This window comes from Eptatretus burgeri, chromosome 16, assembly GCF_056783735.1.
Source record: "Eptatretus burgeri isolate ZD-2024b chromosome 16, Ebu_testis_v1, whole genome shotgun sequence".
NCBI classification, from domain to species: Eukaryota; Metazoa; Chordata; class Myxini; order Myxiniformes; family Myxinidae; genus Eptatretus; species Eptatretus burgeri.
This window is the reverse complement of record NC_140976.1, coordinates 30,369,166-30,387,946: the sequence shown is the minus strand read 5'-3', so window position 1 is coordinate 30,387,946 and position 18,781 is coordinate 30,369,166. Positions and strand designations below refer to the sequence as shown.

General features: G+C 40.9%; 1 protein-coding gene and 1 long non-coding RNA gene across 9 annotated transcripts in view; one reads left to right on the top strand and one right to left on the bottom strand.

Annotated features, from left to right (window-relative positions):
• LOC147010807 (integrin alpha-M-like) overlaps nt 1–18,781 on the bottom strand; it is a 174,630-nt gene that overhangs the window by 66,509 nt on the left and 89,340 nt on the right. For all 3 annotated transcript variants that reach the window (XR_015052164.1, XM_085858811.1, XM_085858812.1), the window contains 8 exons: nt 14,861–14,991; nt 13,855–14,012; nt 10,816–10,961; nt 3,905–4,039; nt 3,593–3,666; nt 1,128–1,251; nt 737–841; nt 513–592 (listed from right to left, as the gene is read on the bottom strand). Coding sequence is in view for 2 of the 3 variants with exons in the window: in XM_085858811.1 (XP_085714937.1) it covers nt 513–592; nt 737–841; nt 1,128–1,251; nt 3,593–3,666; nt 3,905–4,039; nt 10,816–10,961; nt 13,855–14,012; nt 14,861–14,991 (953 nt within the window). In the remaining variant the exon portion in view is untranslated. The remainder of the gene's footprint in view (nt 1–512; nt 593–736; nt 842–1,127; nt 1,252–3,592; nt 3,667–3,904; nt 4,040–10,815; nt 10,962–13,854; nt 14,013–14,860; nt 14,992–18,781) is intronic.
• LOC147010808 (uncharacterized) overlaps nt 1,152–18,781 on the top strand; it is a 46,292-nt gene continuing 28,662 nt past the window's right edge. Inside the window, exons 1-2 of one of the 6 annotated variants that reach the window (XR_015052169.1) lie at nt 1,152–1,290; nt 7,196–7,298. This is a non-coding gene — a long non-coding RNA (uncharacterized LOC147010808). Of the gene's footprint in view, nt 1,333–4,630; nt 5,069–7,195; nt 7,299–18,781 lie in introns of those variants that run through there. The other 5 variants (XR_015052168.1, XR_015052170.1, XR_015052167.1 and 2 more) reach the window with 5 other exon arrangements.

The following is an 18,781-nucleotide window of genomic DNA, read 5'->3' as shown; positions in this document are numbered from 1 at the left end:
ATCCACGTTGACCTACAGCATCACCCGTGTCACTGATATTATTTCATACACATTGTGATTTGAATATAATAAATGCAAGAACCGAAGTACTTCAACACATGATTTCCACTTGACAAACGAACCACAATTTCCAACATGGTACTACTAACACAACCATCAATAATAAGAGGCGAGTGTGCATACCTCTCCGCCATATTGCCAGCCCACAACAAATATATTCCGCAATTACACCAACCCTCACTACAAATCTACAACTACCTCTCACATAGAAATCTTCATACAATTGTTACTCTGGCCAGACAGACACCTATGACAAAAATGTCAAAAAGATATCGTGATGACAATCCGTAAAAGGATTTTGGTGCCATGTTGCGGTATCATTCCTACCTTGTTTGGTTGTTGTTTTTGGATTTCATCCCGACATTTTTTTTTTCATTTTTCTTTTCCGACTTGTGTATTTCACCCTTAGTAATTATTTATTAGCAGTCAGTTAATCAGTGATGATAGGTTACCTGCTGACGTTGGCTTGGATAGCAATGGATGACAAATAATATTTGATGACACCGACTTCGAATTGAATCTTGAATGAAAACTGAAAGCAAAAATGAGTTATTCAACAAAATAGTATTATCACCACTTGCATTTTGACTAATTTTTTTGCTTTGTTTCCATTTGGAAAAAAGAGAAAAAAAAAACAACAAGGCATCACAAGTGGCCGGTTACCATTGCACAATACCTTGATTGATTTCTTGAACACAGGGTAATTTACATCGCACTTGAGGTTTACGAGCTCCTTCGTTGTATCTTTCTCGGGAATTCCGCATTTGATCCCATCATCCGTCTGAGACCGAACAAAAAAAAGGGGGGAAAAAAGCACCAAAGCAATTACATAAGTCACATCATGTTTTCTGCCCACGTGAAATATTGTCATGCAAATGAGTAGTTGAAGGAAACAAAGTGCAAATTTCTTGCCAATCAAACCAAAACCCAAGCTTTGAGAAACATATTCCTTTAGCGAGTGGGACGCATAAGGCACCTTCACATGCTTCCCTAAACAAATTAATTGTTAACTCAAAGTGGACTCGTGTGTTGCAAATAGATGTGATGGAGAACACGCGGCTGTTGACCTCCTTGAAGTAGAACAGCGATGGGTACACGATGTGCAATACGGTGAAAAAGCTGTCCTCGCCTTTGTTACGAACAGTGAAGTTCATGCTCAGGACTTGATCGTGACCCAGGATGAGTGTGTCTCTGCAGGAATGGAACACAAGCCAATGACATTAAAAAAAGGTGAAGTTTCCACAAGACTGCGACCCCAAAAGTTCCAGACAGGTGACTTTAAAATCATCAGATTATATCATAATTAGGTGCATAACGCATCATGCGTTGGATTAAATGATGCATCATTTGACGTATGATATAGGAGATGACGTGGGGGCGACGTGTAATACTGATTGCTCTTCTTTTGTTGAGAATTGAACTCAGAACTGGAACGCTTGGAGGTCAACGCACTCATTTTAATGACTACGATACCGCAGGATACTTCTTCTTTCATATGCAATGCATGGCTGTGGATATCATCATTTACGTGGAAAAAGGGGGGGGAGGGAGGACACAGCTGTACCACTGATACAGTACCCCCCCCCCATATATTAGAGCAAGAACGAATGATTTGTTCCAGGGGTAGCAGTTTAGTTGGGCCGGAATTCGAACCGACGGTAGGTGTGCATACCTTTAGGATATCCTGCGAGCACATACCACAGGATGTTTCACTGAAAGGAACGTTCATTGACTAATATGGCATAAAAATAGAACAGAATGCAGGTTCAGTAATATTCTTAAAAAGAGTTAACAAGTATGTTAGTGAGCAAATTGGTAAAATAAAATAAAAAAAAATCTCGAGATGATTACTTGGAAAAAACCGTATCTGGAATAGCAAAGAACAAAAGAAGATGCAAACGGATATTGTAATGCATTTCCTTATTGCCACCTGTAGATCATAAACTACATAAATATATTATCCTCGATAATAATAATCAAAAGATCCGACGGTGCCTTCCATGAAGAGTCGATGACTTATCACTGACACCCTGAACAAATTACAAATTCCTTCCCTGACTGACCACTGGGAAGGCAATGGCAAACCACATAGTGTAACCCTTGCCATGAGACTGCCTTGGCAGCCCTGAACCTGCCTTCTGGCAGAGCATCAGAGCAAGACAGGACCATGTTCGATGTGCCAGTTGTTGTTAGTCTTTCGGCTGCTCCCGTGAGGGGTCGCCACAGCGGATCATCCGTTATGATCCGCATACTGATTTGGCATAGGTTTTATGCCGGATGCCCTTCCTGACGCAACCCTGGTCGCCTCTTACGACACAGGGATAAGGATTGGGTTTCGCCATGATTCCGGGCTGCCCTACACCCTCTCATAGCGCGGCCCAGTGCAGAGCTCCCGTCTTCAAGTGATCCTCCAACCCAAGCCTCCAAGTAGCCGGATTACAGGCGCACGCCACTATGCCCGGTACCATGTTCGATGTGCCAGTGCCATGTTCTAATTAGAAATACCTGCACGATTATATTGGGAGCTCCGCACTCGTGCGACAAGTGCACCCCCAGAATTGTTTCACACCACCAGCCAGGGACTGCGCACGTGAATGAATGAATTGCTCTTTCGCTCATTTGCCTGAATGCCTTGTCATACACATCTGATTATAGATGTCTCTCCGACCTCTTACCTCTCCTGTGCAATTTGGAGCAGGATTTTTATTTATTCATTTTTCACTTGCACACGAAGGATAATTGCTGTTCTGAAGATTATATTCAAGGAGCAGGAAAGGTTTCTTTTTCCCTGCTTTGTTTGTTTAAACAACTATTCGAGTAATGTGAAGCAAGATTTATTTAACCTACTCAGTCATGGCTTCGTGTTCAGTATTATGTATCCAGGAAATTTGTATCAGACGGCTCGATGAATAATCGTATGGCACAGAATTTCAAGTTTTAAATGTTCAGTAGACTTAACAAAAAAGACAGTGGACTATGGATATTGATGGGGGTGGGGGAGGGAGAGGTGGCGTGGAGGGGGAGGGAAGGAAATCTCACCCTCACCTTACCTCACTCCTGAAAATACAACATTTATCCACCGATTTAATTAAAATAAAGTAGTTGCCTGTACAAATGGCAGTTACAAAGATTGTTGTTTCTGTTGTTGTTTCATATGCAGCCTGTAGCTGCTGGCTGCACAATTTTCTGTAAGCACAGCTGTGCTGCTGATGCAGTGCCCATTAGCAGTAAGCTGGTACTCATTTTGCCAACCTCAGAAGGATGGCAAGCTGAGTCAACCCATCTGGTGTTAATTCAATGGTTGGGTCTGAAACTCAAGATCCTAAGGTCTTAAGCCAGCCACCTTAACCGTTAAGCCAACACCAAGCTAAAAAAATAAGGTGTGGGAGAATCAGTGTGACCATTTATGTCTCTGTGGTTTAACCTAAACCCGACTTTTGAACCTTGTTTATTTAAACATGAAACCATGACAGTGGGATATGACGTACGGTAGAAAAAATTATCCAAAATGGAAAATGTGTCACATACTTACATGGTTGGTCGGGCAGTGAGGGAGAGATCCGGTATACAAACATTGTCATCGCCACAATCTTTCTCAAAATTGAGCTGGGAATGGGAACAATGAAATATCAGTGCTGTCATCACCGAAACCCCCTCAATCCAACATGCTTCACTCTGAGCTATGTTTTTTTTATCTCTTTTTTCTGATATTTTAAAATCTGTTTACACATCAAGGATCACCTCCCTCCCTCTCTGCCCCTCATTGCCCCAGAGAAAGAACTTTAAGGTTCAACCAGGTGAGATGGTGAGAATTTTGCTCAATAATCCTGCAGATCAGCCGTACCTTCTGAGTGATGCGCTGGCCGAGCAGATAATTCATGATGAATTGTGGATCTCCACCAGGGGTATTGACTTTCTTGGGAAGAAAGAATTCAACGGTGATGATGATGGGATTTACTACATCCTTCTCTTTGCAATTCTGCAGATAAAAAAGAAGAAAAAAATAAATAAAAGAGCTACATTTTTGTGGAAAACGTGAAGAAAACAATTGAATAATTGCAACACAAAACACCTGAAAGAGAACTTCCTAAATTGCGAAAGGTTCATCCATAATTCTCACTCAAACTCATCAACGAGACAGCATCGAGCAATGCAGAGCCTCATGGAACTACGGTAGATCTGAGGACCAGCACGGCCTCACTCACTTTTAACTGGCAGAGTATCGCCGGGGTATCGCAGTACAGCTGAGAAATTAACGATGTACAATAGTGTGGAAAAGTCTTAGGCTGCCTTAAAAAAAGAAAACAGAAATTGTCACATTGGAATATTTTGATAAATAAAATGAGTTTTAATGATCATGTTTTAATCAAAGAAACAAGCCTGTTGGCATCGTGGTTAGGGTAGCGGCTTGGGATCCAAAAGATCCTGAGTTCAAGCCCCGTTCGGCCACTGAATTAATACACCAAGGGGTTGACTCAGCCTGTCATCCTTCCGAGGTCGGCGAAATGAGTACCAGTATACTGGTGTACCATATCCATAACCAAAATTGGTGTACCATATCCCTGTGTCGTAAGAGGCGACCAGGGTTGCGTCAGGAAGGGCATCCGGCGTAAAACGTGTGCCAAATCACAAAGCGGATCATACGGATGATCCGCTGTGGCGACGCCTAATGGGAGCAGCCGAAAGAAGAAGAGAGTTTTAATCAAAGAAACAAATATGAATCGTATTTTACAATATTAATACATTAAGCAATACAATATTAATGCCTTCGATTCGGTAGATGGGAATAAACGTTTCCAAATTCTCCACACATATGGCATTGCTGAGTCGATTGTTAAGGCCAAACAAATCGTGTATGAAGATATCTCTGCAGCGGTATCAACTCCTGAAGGAGAGACTGCAACTTTCCAAATCAACGCTGGAGTTCTCCAAGGTGACCTGCTCTCTCTTTACCGGTTTACCATTGCCTTGGACTTTGCCCGAAGAACTGTGATGGAAGACTAGGAAGGTATGTGTGTATATATATATATATATATATATATATATATATATATATATATATATCTCTCTCTCTCTCTCTCTCTCTCTCTCTCTCTCTCTCTCTCTCTCTCTCTCTCTCTCTCTCTCTCTCTCTCTCTCTCTCTCTCTCTCTCTCTCTCTCTCTCTCTCTCTCTCTCTCTCTCTCTCTCTCTCTCTCTCTCTCTCTCTCTCTCTCTCTCTCTCTCTCTCTCTCTGGTCACAGTCATCCAGCTCCAGAACATTTGTGACCTGGAGTTTCCCAATGACATAATGCTCTTGTCTGGCATATTAAGCTGAACTTTTACTTCCCAAGGGTAGAAACTGCTGCTAAGTCTATTGGACTGATACTTGATGCTGAAACAAGAATGACTGGATTGTGGTCAAAAGGCTGCGACAAAATCCGGTAACGGTCCGATTGGGAAAGCGTGCTTTTAAAGCACTCTTGAAGATGAACGGCGTGATTCGGAAACACACATTTAATGTGCTATTAAAATATTAACTGGACACCTGTCATCCATGTCAGCCTCCGCCATTGTTATAACAGAACGAGCTGATTCATCATACAGTCGCGGATGGTTTAACCCCAATATTTTGCTGCTCAAAACTATGTAATGCCATTTTTCTTTTTTTAGTAATTTATGTGACATAACGCTTGATAAAACCTAACTATTATTCAACATATGATTAGATTTTTTGGAGTTACTCATCGTGATTTAGACTCGACACAAGCAAAACCAATGTAAATCTGATGCAACAAATCCGGATAGTGTATAATCAGCAGAGGCCTACATGCCAAATGTGTTAGGCTCACCAGAAAACCAAGATGGCAGCCATATCATTTGGTCTGGGTGCCATGGTGGGTGCAGTGAAACGACCAATGTGGGGGTGGTCTGGCAGCTGTCCGACCAATGGATGCAGATTTCAAAAATCGACCCCTACGAAAAACCCCAACAACAACACCAGCAACAACAACTCACAGCTCTTGTAGACCTGCCACATGCAAAGTATGTATGCATGTCAAACTGAAGACACATCGAGCTGAGGATCTTCAAAACTACTGTTCAGTCAATCCTTCCCTATGGGTGTGAATCCTGGACTTTGATTCAAGCACTGGAGAAACCATTGTAGGGTACAGTACCTACACCTGATGGCTTTGCGAAAGTCCTGAACATTTCTCAGCGAGACCATATAATCAACAGAGATTTGTATGGTTCTCTTCTCCGTATCTCTGGCATTGTCAGGCAACACTGCCTTTGCCTTGAAGGTCATATGATGCACCATGAAGAACCAGCAAAGCAAGTCCTACTCGAGGCCTGAGGAACCCCAGAGGAATAATTTAACAACCCTTCACACCATCATCATGAAGGACACAAGCCCGAGTGACGTTGATTTGGTTAATACTATGCCCAATTATGAACACTGGAAAAAGTCTCATGTCACCACATTAAGTGGATGTCAAAAGAAAAGAATACATTTATTTTCAATATTTGGTGTGACTACATTTTTCATGCAAAACAGCAGATATCCATTTGGGAATTATTTCCTGGAATTTCTGGAGATTCCATCAAGAGGTTGTTCCATGAATTCTGCAATATTCCCCATAATTCATCGTTTGATTTTGGTCGATTTTGTTTTTCTTCTTGTCCAAATAATCCCAGACAGCTTCTATGATGTTAAGGTCATAACTTTGAGGGGTCCATTCTAATATTGTAGCATTCCTGACTCTGCTTTTCTTCTAAATATGTTTTAACGACATTTGTACTGTGTTTTGGTTTGTCGCCAATTAGCCTCCTCCTTGACGGGATACCATGGTGGATTAGAATCTGCTTGCACTTGTCACTATTCGTTGTTCCTTCAATTCCCACCAAATCACTAACACCAGCAGCAGAAATACATCGACAAATCTGAACAGAGCTTCCACCATGCTTCACATTAGACTGTATATACATATCCTTATACTTCTCACCAACCATCCTTCTGACATACTGCCTTCTCTTTGTTCCAAAAATTTCAAACTTTGACTCGTCACTCCAAACAACCATCCCCACTGATTAGTCTCCCAATGCTGATATTCTTGGGCATATTTCAGTCTTTTGACTTTGCTACCTTTATGCAGAAATGACTTTTTGGCAGCAATTCGCACATGGAGACCATTTTTGATGAGACCTTATGCCAGGGGATGAGTCTACTTGAACCCTGCTGTCTGCAACAGTTATTGTGTGAGTTCAGCACTTGATTGTGTTTATATATTGCTTAAGTGTTGCTCCTCTCTTTTGATGAGTTTATTTGGCCTTCCAATCCATTTTCTATCTTTAACTTCTCTGGTCTCATCCTTCTGCAATGTTACTTGAATGGCACATTTGGAAAGACCTGCTTTGTGGGATATTTCTCTTTGGGAATTGCCTTAGTATAGAACTCTTATTTTGAGTCTCGTCGAGTTTGATATCTTGGGCCTGGTATGGGTTTATATTACCTGCAAGAGAGGAATTAGAAATTAGTGAAAAAAAATGTGGTGGCCGAAGACTTTTGGATTACTTGGAGGAAGAAAAACGAAAAACAACCAAAATCAAAGGACGAATTATCGGAAACATTGCAGAACACATGGAAAACCTCCGAAAAGAATTTCTTCAGAAATTGCCGGAAAGCATTCCAAAACAGGTATGCGGTGTTTTGCATGAAAAGGTGGTCACAACAAATATTTAAATTTACTATTTTAATATTGTAAATACATTTCATTTTTGTTTCTTTAATAAAACATGATCATGATAAATACCTTTTATTGATCAAAATATGCCAATGCTAGAATAACCAAAGTGGTGTCAAAGCCACCCAATGCTCGCCTGTTTATACATTTATCGTTTTTAAAAGACTAGTCTAATAATATTTTTATAAAGCATTGCAGTGAAGTCTGATCCAAATAATTTTAAAGCAATATATGTATTTGTATATTGTAATCAGTAAAAAATAGTGTGGTAGATAAAAACATTGGAAAGGAAATAACTTGCACCAAAAACTTTAACATTTTCACTGACGCTCACGCTCACGCCGGCGGTATCGCTATAGCTCTCTGTTCTTGGAACAGGCGAGCTAAAATGTATATTTTCAAGTTGGCCTAAGCCTTTTGCACAGGACTATTTATTAAAGTAAATCTACATGTGGACTCACATACTCACTGAGACAAAGCCATTGATAGCCTCTTCCCATCCCTTAAATGATAGCCTCTCCCGTCCCTTTGAAAACGGGCGAGGCTAATCATTGCAATATGCAACATACGTTAAAAAAATTGTATACATAGTTAAGGCTCATGTAAGAGCTAGTACTTGTACACTGAATGGATCAGAACACAACAATACAAAAGCAACAGCAGAGAGAAAGAAGAGAAACATACAAGTGAAGTACATTGTGATCACAAAGTCATTTAGCTGCCCGCAAATCCAGACACTTCAAATCAGAATAAACGCCGACCGTAGAATCAGCGTAAAACGGATGTGCAGTGTTACGACTTATGAAATGCTAAAGCGCTTTGTGGATTAAGTGTTGAGATTTTCGTTAAGTACCTTTCTGAGTGTTACCCCACAGTGTCTTCAGATGTTAAAATAAAACATCTGCAATCGTCGTCATGTAATTTTTGTTGATTTCCAAAGGGAACTCAGCACCGACAATTCAGCAACAAAGAAAACGACAGCAACAACAATAATTATTCAATTCAACAATTTCAGCATGGCAATCAGAATAACCGCAGGAGCTACCAAGGCCGGAATCTGTGGATAGAACATTATTTCTCCAAAGTATTCAGGCTGGATCCGGATTCAGATCTTCAACAAAATGGAATCATTTCGTCCTCATCACACCCAACCTGTCCACCAAATTTTGTCCAAATCCATCCACAAGCTTTTGAGATATCCTGTTCACAGACAAACGGACAAACAAACAGACAAGTGAAAACAACCTCCATCCACCTTTGGTGGCGGCGATAATCATGTTCAAAGTCAAGGGAAATTTACCCAAGTACATATAAATTGCAGACGATTGTGGATGGACATGCTAAAGATAACAAAGAACGTTTGATGAATCTCAGTATAATCACAATTAGTAAATCTGTAACAATAGAAATGCAGATGTAAATGTGATGATGGATTGTTTGTTTCTTTCTCTTGAAAAGACAGTTGAGAATTTCCAAAGCCCGTGAGATATTCCAATTCCAAATAGTCTCTAAAATGCAGGAAATTATTGAATTGAAGCCTATAATTTCAAATTTTCTCGGGGGGGGGGGGGTGGGGTATCTAGGACCCCCTCTTTCTGGGCCCCCTGTATTTCTGGGACAATAAAACACCAGTTTTTTTAATTCGCACCCCTCCCCCCCCTTTGGGGAACCCTGGCCTAAATTAACATTTACAGGAAAAGCTGTCCTGGTTCAGCAAACAAAGCATGATAGGATCGGTGGGTGTATCTACCGGCGTATTACCTTAAAAGGTATTATTCGAGGGCTGTAAAATTACATTACATCCTTCTTATTGCGGCATTAAAATAGAAAGCTCGAAATGTTAGTACAATCTAGAAGCCTGCAAAAGATAAGAAGTTTTCTGCTAGCTTGTATATAAATGATTGTACCATCACGAAAATGAACAGACAAGGATAATAACGTGCAGAATTTGCTCAGAAGAGCTTCCTCTTAATAGCACGTGCGTCGATTGAATCCAGAACTCGTTCGAATAAAGGTCGAAGGTTACCGAGTGCACTCGCATACCGGTGCTTCCCCTAAAAGCAAAAAACTGGCCAAAGTGCCCGATAATGGGCCACTTTCGGCAACAATCAGGCCACAGTCATTTGGAGGGGGGAGTTGGGTGGCGGTGGGGAGTAAATAAAGTTAGGACACAGTGAATGTACATGGTTTAGTTTCCCCCACTTGGCAAAAATGAGCCCCAATTGAACAATTATTGCATTTGCACCCATAATTAACTGTAATCATTTTGTTGTACCATGCTGTACACACATAAAGGTGCCTTAAAAATTTTTTTAAAACGAAGTGCCTTTGCCTAATTATGGGGGAACATTTGTGGCAAAAGGGTTGAAATAAAAGGATAATTGGGCTTTTGACGTGATTTGACACTTATTGGCTGGGTCATCTCTCGGCTGTGGTTTCCCAGGAAGAACTTCATGTTAAAATAACAAATTAGAAGAGAATACTGCTACTGAGGTTTCTCCAGTGCAATGTTCAGTTTTCATCCGTGATTTCTGAACTAAAGGTAGGGCTCTTTCAATGAATACATGAAATGGTCTCCCTGGAAAGATAATGGCAGGAGAAACAATAGATAGGTACAAATCTGAGTGAGATAGTACCTCGAAGCATTGGGGATAGAGGGATACATGGACATTGGCAGGAATAGGAGGTAGCTTGCATGGGTGCAGATGTATCATTAGACACCCATGAGTTGATTGCAATGTCGCTAAGAGGGTTTTTGCTAAAAAGATGAATGTACTGTCTGTGTTTGTTCATTCTTCATCTTACAATGCTCTTACATGAATGTCCATGTGTGAATCTAAAGCTTTGAGACCCCTTCACGTGCAACAGCAAAGTATAATCCTTTGTTTTGCTTTCATCATAGTTCTGTTTTTGATTTTCAACATTGTTTTTCAATTTTCCAAACGAACTATAATTGTGTGAAAAATGACAGAAACAAAACTACTCAGTACTTTCCTGAAAACGAAGCAACACACGGATGCTTATTTCCTTACCAATGCAACTTGTTGAGTTAAACAATGTTTGTAAAGAACATTCTTCAGGAATTCTTCTCTCCTGCTGACTCCTCCTGTCAGTGTTGCTCGGGGTGTGCGCCTCTTGGACTCCAATTCCACAACATAGGAAAAACTAATAAACCTACCTATGGGAAAACAAGCACCATTTGTAAACCTATAAAGCATGCCCAAAATGTTCTTAACAGGGTCACCATTTAAGCATGAATTGAGTGCTTTGGAAATACATTTTTAACACAATCCTGCAAAAACTGAGATACACATTATGTATACAAAATGGCAGAATTTTTGACTCCCCTTCCTCTCTTCTGTACATCCCCCATTCTGATACATGATATTTGCTGCCCCCATCAACTCTTCCTAACCCAACCCCCTTACTTGCTGGTTTCATGGTCTCCATCTCTCCATCTATCTATCTATCTATCTATCTATCTATCTATCTATCTCTCTCTCTCTCTCTCTCTCTCTCTCTCTCTCTCTCTCTCTCTCTCTCTCTCTCTCTCTCTCTCTCTCTCTCTCTCTCTCTCTCTCTCTCTCTCTCTCTCTTCCAATCCCTTGATCGTTGTGCCAAATTGTTGCTCCACCACACCCTTGTCAATCTAACCTTGCACTTCCATGAACCTTGCTTTTGTGGAGAGAGAAAAACAAAGGTGCACACCGTTTCTCCCATATCCTTCCAACCTCCTTTTCCCTTCTCTCTCATCCACTCTCCCACCCTTTGTGTTCTTCATTCACTTCCCCACCCCCTCAATTCATGTCCCACTACCATCCCCATCGGTAATTTATCCATACTCTCAAAGTATATCAAGTGTATGGTACTTAAACTACACTTTCATCTGAAAGGATGGAGTAGTGGAAGCACATAATTACCTTTGAACTGTTAGCATGGGTTCAATTCCTGACCCGACTATAAACCATACAATTGGTGCTTTCCAGCTAAGGTGATGCATTTCAAAGTCGGTATCCCTCAGAGGGACATTAAGTCGGGTGTTAGCCTTATTTTGTGGCAGTTAGAGATCCCACGGTGTCTTTCATGAAGAGTCGGTGAGCTATCGTCAACACCCCAAACAAATTACAAAGTCCTGCACCTGTCAAATAAATATCAGGCTTGGCCAGCCAGTTCATGAAAGCTTTGGGCCAAACACTTCTCCTAACCCAACACGGTGGGAATTAATTTGGGCCATTAAAATAGTCATAGTCGATTTTTTATTTATTTTTGGACACACAAAAACATATAACAAGGCAGGAGACAAGATGGGCAGGAGAAGGGAGCACAAAATAGTGGGGAACAAAGACAATAGGATATCTGTGGAAGGAAGAGGGATGGGGCGGTGTGCAGGGGGTAAACAAGATGGGACTAACGGGACTTTCATGAAGGAAAACAGGGAATTTGAAGGATTAAAGGGGGTTGTAAAAATCAAGATTTTGGATGGGGGGGGGGGGAGATATGAGTTAGTGGTGAACAGCTGTTTTGAAGACCTGGAGGGAGGAGTGGGACAGAAGAGAGTGTGGGAGTTTGGTCCAGAGGTGGGAAAAAAGAGGAATGAAAGAGTGAAGGTGAGAAATGATTGTTGATTTTTGCAGTTTCACTAGGTTTTTGGCAGACCTTGAGCACCCTGAGGAAATACAAAGGGGACATCACAGACAGATCAGGAGGGCGAAAGGCCGGAGAGGAGACGGGAGAAGACAGAAAGTCCACCAACCTGCCTCCGGTGAAAGAGTGAAAGACCCAAAGACTCAGCCTCATCGTGGAAGATACCAATGATCCTAAAATCCTTGATTTACACAGCGTGAAGTCGAGCTCGGTGTGAGGCATGAGCAGCACCCTAGAGGGGGGAGCAGTCCTCCATCAGACTGCAGATGAAAGCTTTGTAAATGGTTAGAAGCTCAGGTATGCCAAGGAAGGACTTTGCATGATGGAGGATGCCCAGTCAGCGACTGGCTTTGGAGACTAGCTTGGAGATGTGGCTTTCCCAGGAAAGATTGGGGCAGAAAATGAGACCCAAAATCTTGAATGAAAGGACTTCTTCAAGAGGATTGTTGACAAAGTAGATGGGGGGGGGGGAGTTCCAGACAGTCCTTTCAGAGAGACGTAGTGAGGGTGTGAGATTTGACAGATTTCCCCGTGACACTAACATTTTCAAAATAAAGTGAATCCCTCAACAGATAACAAATTCCTGGATACCGCTGATGAAGTCAAGTTTTGTCAAGCTTAATCGGCTGATGGAAAGTACATTGCCATGATACTTTATCAGCAGCTGTCACTACCCTATTGGATGTGGTATAGCCTTGTTTGTGTCATGCAAATTTGGCTAGTCATGTGACCATGATTCAGCGATCCCTGCAGCACACTAATTAGGTGGCAACAGCCAAATTACCAGAAAGGAGGAAAGGCAGAGCTCGAAGTGAATTCATAAGAGTGCAAAAGCAGAAAGGACAGTGCGATGCTCAGGCAACTCCAAGGTATCAATTGAGTGCAAGTGGGAGATTTTGAAGATCCTCGTGGGAGATACGTAGATGTACACATGGGTGTACTGTATATGCCGACACAAGCAGATGGGTATACATATAATGGCATTGAGAGAGGCATAATGTCATAGTCAGTGTAAATATGACATTCAAAATCGTCTTTGATGTGAACGTCAAGTCATATGATCTCAAGTTTGATTCCCAGTTGAAGTCCTTGAGTCTCAAAGGTAAAGAGTTTGAGTTATAGACCCGAAAAATGTTGAGCTCAACTCCGATCATCCACCACTGACTTTTAGCATATGTTCCCAAAATTTTCTGAGTCGGTCTTATTACAAGTCCATTTTCAAAATAGTGCTTGTGGAGTTGTCATATCAAGCCTGTTGTGAAAAACTCCCAACAATGCCAAATACTGAGTATAAGGAAGTACTAAGAAGCGATTTTTCCACATTGAACCAGATATAAAATAGACATTTCATTCATCAAACTCAGCTTCTTTTGTTCAAAAACAAAACTCTATGCTGTTGAATTATTATGAGTCAATGAATAAATTACTCCTTGGCTTGAAGTTAACAGCAGTTGCTTCAAAGCAGATTTTCATTTGAATTATGTTGCTGTTCGCATCTGCAGTGCTGGAACATCTGCTTTCCACCAGCGGGATTTTCTCTGGGCTGAATGTCATGGTGGCTTTGATGTTTACAACAGGACGGGATCTGGAAGAAAAATGACATTATTTAACCCATAACTTGTGCCTGATGGTTTTACATCAAACATTCTGTACACAATCAAATTCAGCTGATGAACGATCAGAGCACTCATAACATGGATGGTATCAAAGTTCTGCATTCATGTACAGGGTGTCCCCACTTCGAGCTACCAATTTTGATCCCTTTATTAAAACAAGCAGACACTTTGAAAGTTTATTTAGTACTCAACATGTCCACCTTCTCTTTCAAGACACGTCTGGAGACGTTTATGCAAATGCCACATGATATTCTCTGAAAAGTATTGGTGATGCGATCTCGTAGTTTTTCCAAGGACTGGTGGGTATGTGGATCCATTATGTCCTTGACAAACCACCGCATAAAAAGTCACAGAGAGTGAGGTCAATTGGGGGCCAAGCAATGGGAATACCACTACCGATCCATTTATGTCGAATCTATAAAATTGAGAATTAAATTAAATTATCTTCTTGGTATTGGTTGCAGTGTAATCCTACTGGGATGTAGAGAGCTGTAACTCTGCTCAGCCCATGACTAATTGGCAAAGCCTATGCAACTGTTTTGCCAGAAGAGCCTTTAATATATATATATATATATATATATATATATATATATATATATATATATATATATATATATATATATATATATATATATATATATATATATATATATGTATATATATATATATACACACACACACACATATACATATTATCAACTTGAATGTACCAATTCTCTATTCCAAAAAGCAATTTGCATTGGAGTTCTGGCTGCACAAACCAAATTATATTTTTTGAAAATGATTCACTTATTCATGTAATTTCAAAACGTTTTACCGTAGCAACACAGCGGAGCCCTGTGTACCAATGGCAACGTCGGGTAATCCGTCTCCGGTCTGGTCGAGCTTTCCATGAAGTGAACGACCAAATAACTTGAATGATGGTCCAGCAGTGGAAGAGGAAATTCTCTGCAAAATATAAATGGTAAAGAGATAAAGAAAGGTCAGTCAGCCATAGATTGATGAGTCAGAGTTTCACAGCATTTCACTTTGTAACATTCATGCAGTTTAAATGGGGTTACACGTTTGCTGGAAATATGAAAGTGGTTCGTCAAACAAATTGCGACCTTTCTCCAAGCAAGTAAAGATATTATCAAAGTAGTCTTTGCCACGTTGTGACGTTTCACTTTTTTGATGTCTTTATTTAACATAAATGGGGCTGCATGTAGATAATAGTTTTGTGAAAGCAAATTAGTGGACAAATATTCAGGGTTGCGTATTGAAATATTTTGAGTGAACTCCTGTTAAGCCAAATGGATTAAGTTCTGCAGAGCATACAGCCAGGATTTATGAATGCAAAATTAATACTGTGTTGATATATCTTACACTTTGAAATGACAAATCATACTGAATGTAGCGAAGTGTATTAATAACCGAATGGAAAATTAATTCATTATGGAGGTGGACAACACAAATTTGCATTGTGGCTGGGAAACTGTCATGTGAGCACAATGATACCATAAACAAGCAAATACATAACAAAATGTTGCTGTCGTATTCTACACTAAAGATTGAAAACCTATCATGAACTAGAAGGGTACTCGGTAGAGTGCATACCTCCCACTGCCAGGCTTAACAGTTTACGTTTTGTATCCCACTGAGAGGCCAGATCTGGATTCAGACATGAACCAAAATCGAATCAACCCTTCCTTGTCACATACCCATCTCCACCTCGCTTCATCCAATTATGCCCCTAGCTTTAGGAGATACCATGCTATGTATACTTTTTCTCTACCTCTCAATGGAAAAGGATCACTTTAAAAATTCGAGTATCCGGCCGGATCCGATCTAGATCGTCACCAAAATCCAATCAATTTGTCCTCGTCACGCACCCAACCTGCACACTAAATTTCAAATTTTTGAGATATCCTGCACACAAACAAACAGACAGGGTTGAAAACATAACCTCCACCACTGGTAATCATTTTGTTGATGAAATTGATTTTTAAAAATTTTTGCATCACACCGCTATAGAAACCAGGACCCGTAGAGCTCCAAACAAAATGTGAAACTGCCATGAAATTTAGGACACACTAAAAAGAAAAAGAGAATTTCATCCCTGCAATAATTTTTGAGATTGAGATTAAAGAGGCCTTGGGAGAAAATTTAATCCAGTGAGCATTCCTTGACAAACTCCTCTTAAACTTCTCTACCGTGTCCATGTTCACAATGGTACCATACTTTCAGCCTCTACCTATCCAAGATGAAGGCCACGGCGACACCTTAATCAGGACCGCCTTCCAAGACTTTGTCTTGAATTCGATGAAAAGGCTGAGCTCTACTCAAATCAGACTCCTCTCCCTCAATGAGCAATGTCGTGCTGGAGCCTTGTCAAGTCTGTCTCTGGTGTCTGTAAATCACTTGTCTCTGTTTGAGACAAGGAGGAATGTCTCAACTCAGTGTTTGCCTCCAAATTCACGTACCCAACCCATCCCACTCTGTCCCCATCGCATTCCATAGTAACGCTGTCTACTGGACTCTGTGTCCTTCCAACCCGAGAAGGGAAAGAAAGTTATATCTAGCTCAGATCTTGCTTCGATGATGGGCTCCGATGGCATCATTACTCATGTTCTCAAATCCTGCTCAGACATTCTTGCTTCTCTTCAGTCTGTGCTGATCAGTCTGTCCTCCTTTGGCTACCTCTTACCTGCTTGAAGGTCAGCACATATCACTACAATCAACCATGAGGGTGTAGAAAGATATCCTATTAATTACAGACTTGTAAAATTACTTGTGATTATAAGCAACATCATGGAATCCATCATTGCTGCTGCTATCTAATATATTTTCTTGTCAAACAGCATGATCTCTGACCATCGGTTTGGATTTGGTCCCGTCACGTAACTCTGGACAGGCTACGACTCTTCTCTCAGTAACATTTACAGCAATGAAGACCACCTTCAGAAGGGGCTTTCTGACTTCCTGAACTTGCACAGTCAATATGTTCATATCAATGGAACCCTATCCTCTCCTCTCCCAGCCAAGGCATTTGTGCTCCAAAGCAATGACTTGGGCCCAAGCTTGTTCCTTATCAACATTATCGACCTCTATGATGTTCTGCAAACGCGTCCTTTATGCAAACAACTCCACATTGTGTAATACACTAACCTACGCCACTGACTGGTAGACAGCAGATGTCTCGCTCTCTGTTGATCTGCAATTGATTCGATTCTCATCTGACAAATGGAAAGCGTCCTTCAATCCTGGAAAATCTCAGTCAGTACCCTGAAGAATCATCAACTGAACACAGCCATCTAATTCCATGATCAGATACTGGATGAGATTCAGTCTCTGGAACTTCTAGGCTTTACCATCAGCCTTGACCTGTCATGGGTCGACTACATAGCAAAGGTCGACCTCCAAAAATGGGTCAACCTCCAAATACAGCCGAAGACTGGACATCCTCCGTCGATCCAATTCTTTTTTTTTTTAATCAGAACTAGTCACAACCAACAAAAACTTTATCCATAATTCAATAGAGTACCGCTCTCCCCTTTGGAATGCACCGCAGCAGAACATCTGTCGTTCCTTAATCCTATGGAATCTAAAAGTTCTCAACATAATATAAATCTTTCACAATAAAGTCAAAGCAAATGTTGTTGTGTTCTCTCACATCGTAGACAGAACAGCGGCCTCTGTTTTTAACTACCACTCGTCCCGTCTAGCTCCTTCTGCTCTCCCAAGCCTTCAGCCTTCCCAGAAATGCCAGGTTAAAATTCCATAATCCAGGCTTACTGCACAGTGCACACCTGTACTCTTTTCTTCTGTTTGTGGAACTGCCTTCCTGAGACTATTCTATCCTACCCATGCCTCCAGATGTTTACAAGTAAGCAGTGCACCAGCATCTCCTGTCATCCCTAATCTCAACACACAATCTTTTATTTTCTCCAAATGTGGCTTCACTGCCCAACGATCAGTTTGCTGTCCTCTGCCACCTCATTCTTCCATGAGCTTTGATGGTATATAACTAAAAGCGAAAGAAGCAGGAAGGTTGTTGTAAATTTGATGCATTCTATTTTTGATCATCATTCTGGATCATCAAAGCATCTTGCATCTGCTCATATCGACTGAAACAAACGACTTTTCACAACTCGTATCCTGCTGTGGTTCCTTTGTTAGGTTTACCTTTTAGTTATTTCATTTGTGCGGCACCGAAGAACGTCTTGCTCCAATAGGTGGAAATGTCACTGAAAATATCATTTGCAATGTTTACATTTGTAGTCATCTGTGAGATGAAGTGTGATCATCATAATTTGTTATATTAATGAAAACAACTTTCCCTCGAGTATAAAATTCCAGTTCATTGGGATAAACTGTTTCTGAGATTCAAAGCAAAAACAAAGACCTGGTTATGCCTTTGTGACTGCTCGTGATCATTATACCCAGGCCAATAGTTATACGATACAACATCCTTATTGTGTTTTTTGCAAAATTTCAGATTTTCTGACTTTGCATTTGACAGTTGCTATTAAAAATAATGGCAGGATTAGCTCATCGCAGTGTCATGCTCGAACTCCAAGCTCGAACGAAGTATCATGGTCCTGGACTTGTTCCAGTATCATGCTCGAACTCCAAGCTCAAACGAAGTATCATGGTCCTGGACTTGTTCCAGTATCATGCTTGAACTCCAAGCTCGAACGAGGTATCATGGTCCTGGACTTGTTCCAGTATCATGCTCGAACTCCAAGCTCTCTGGTCC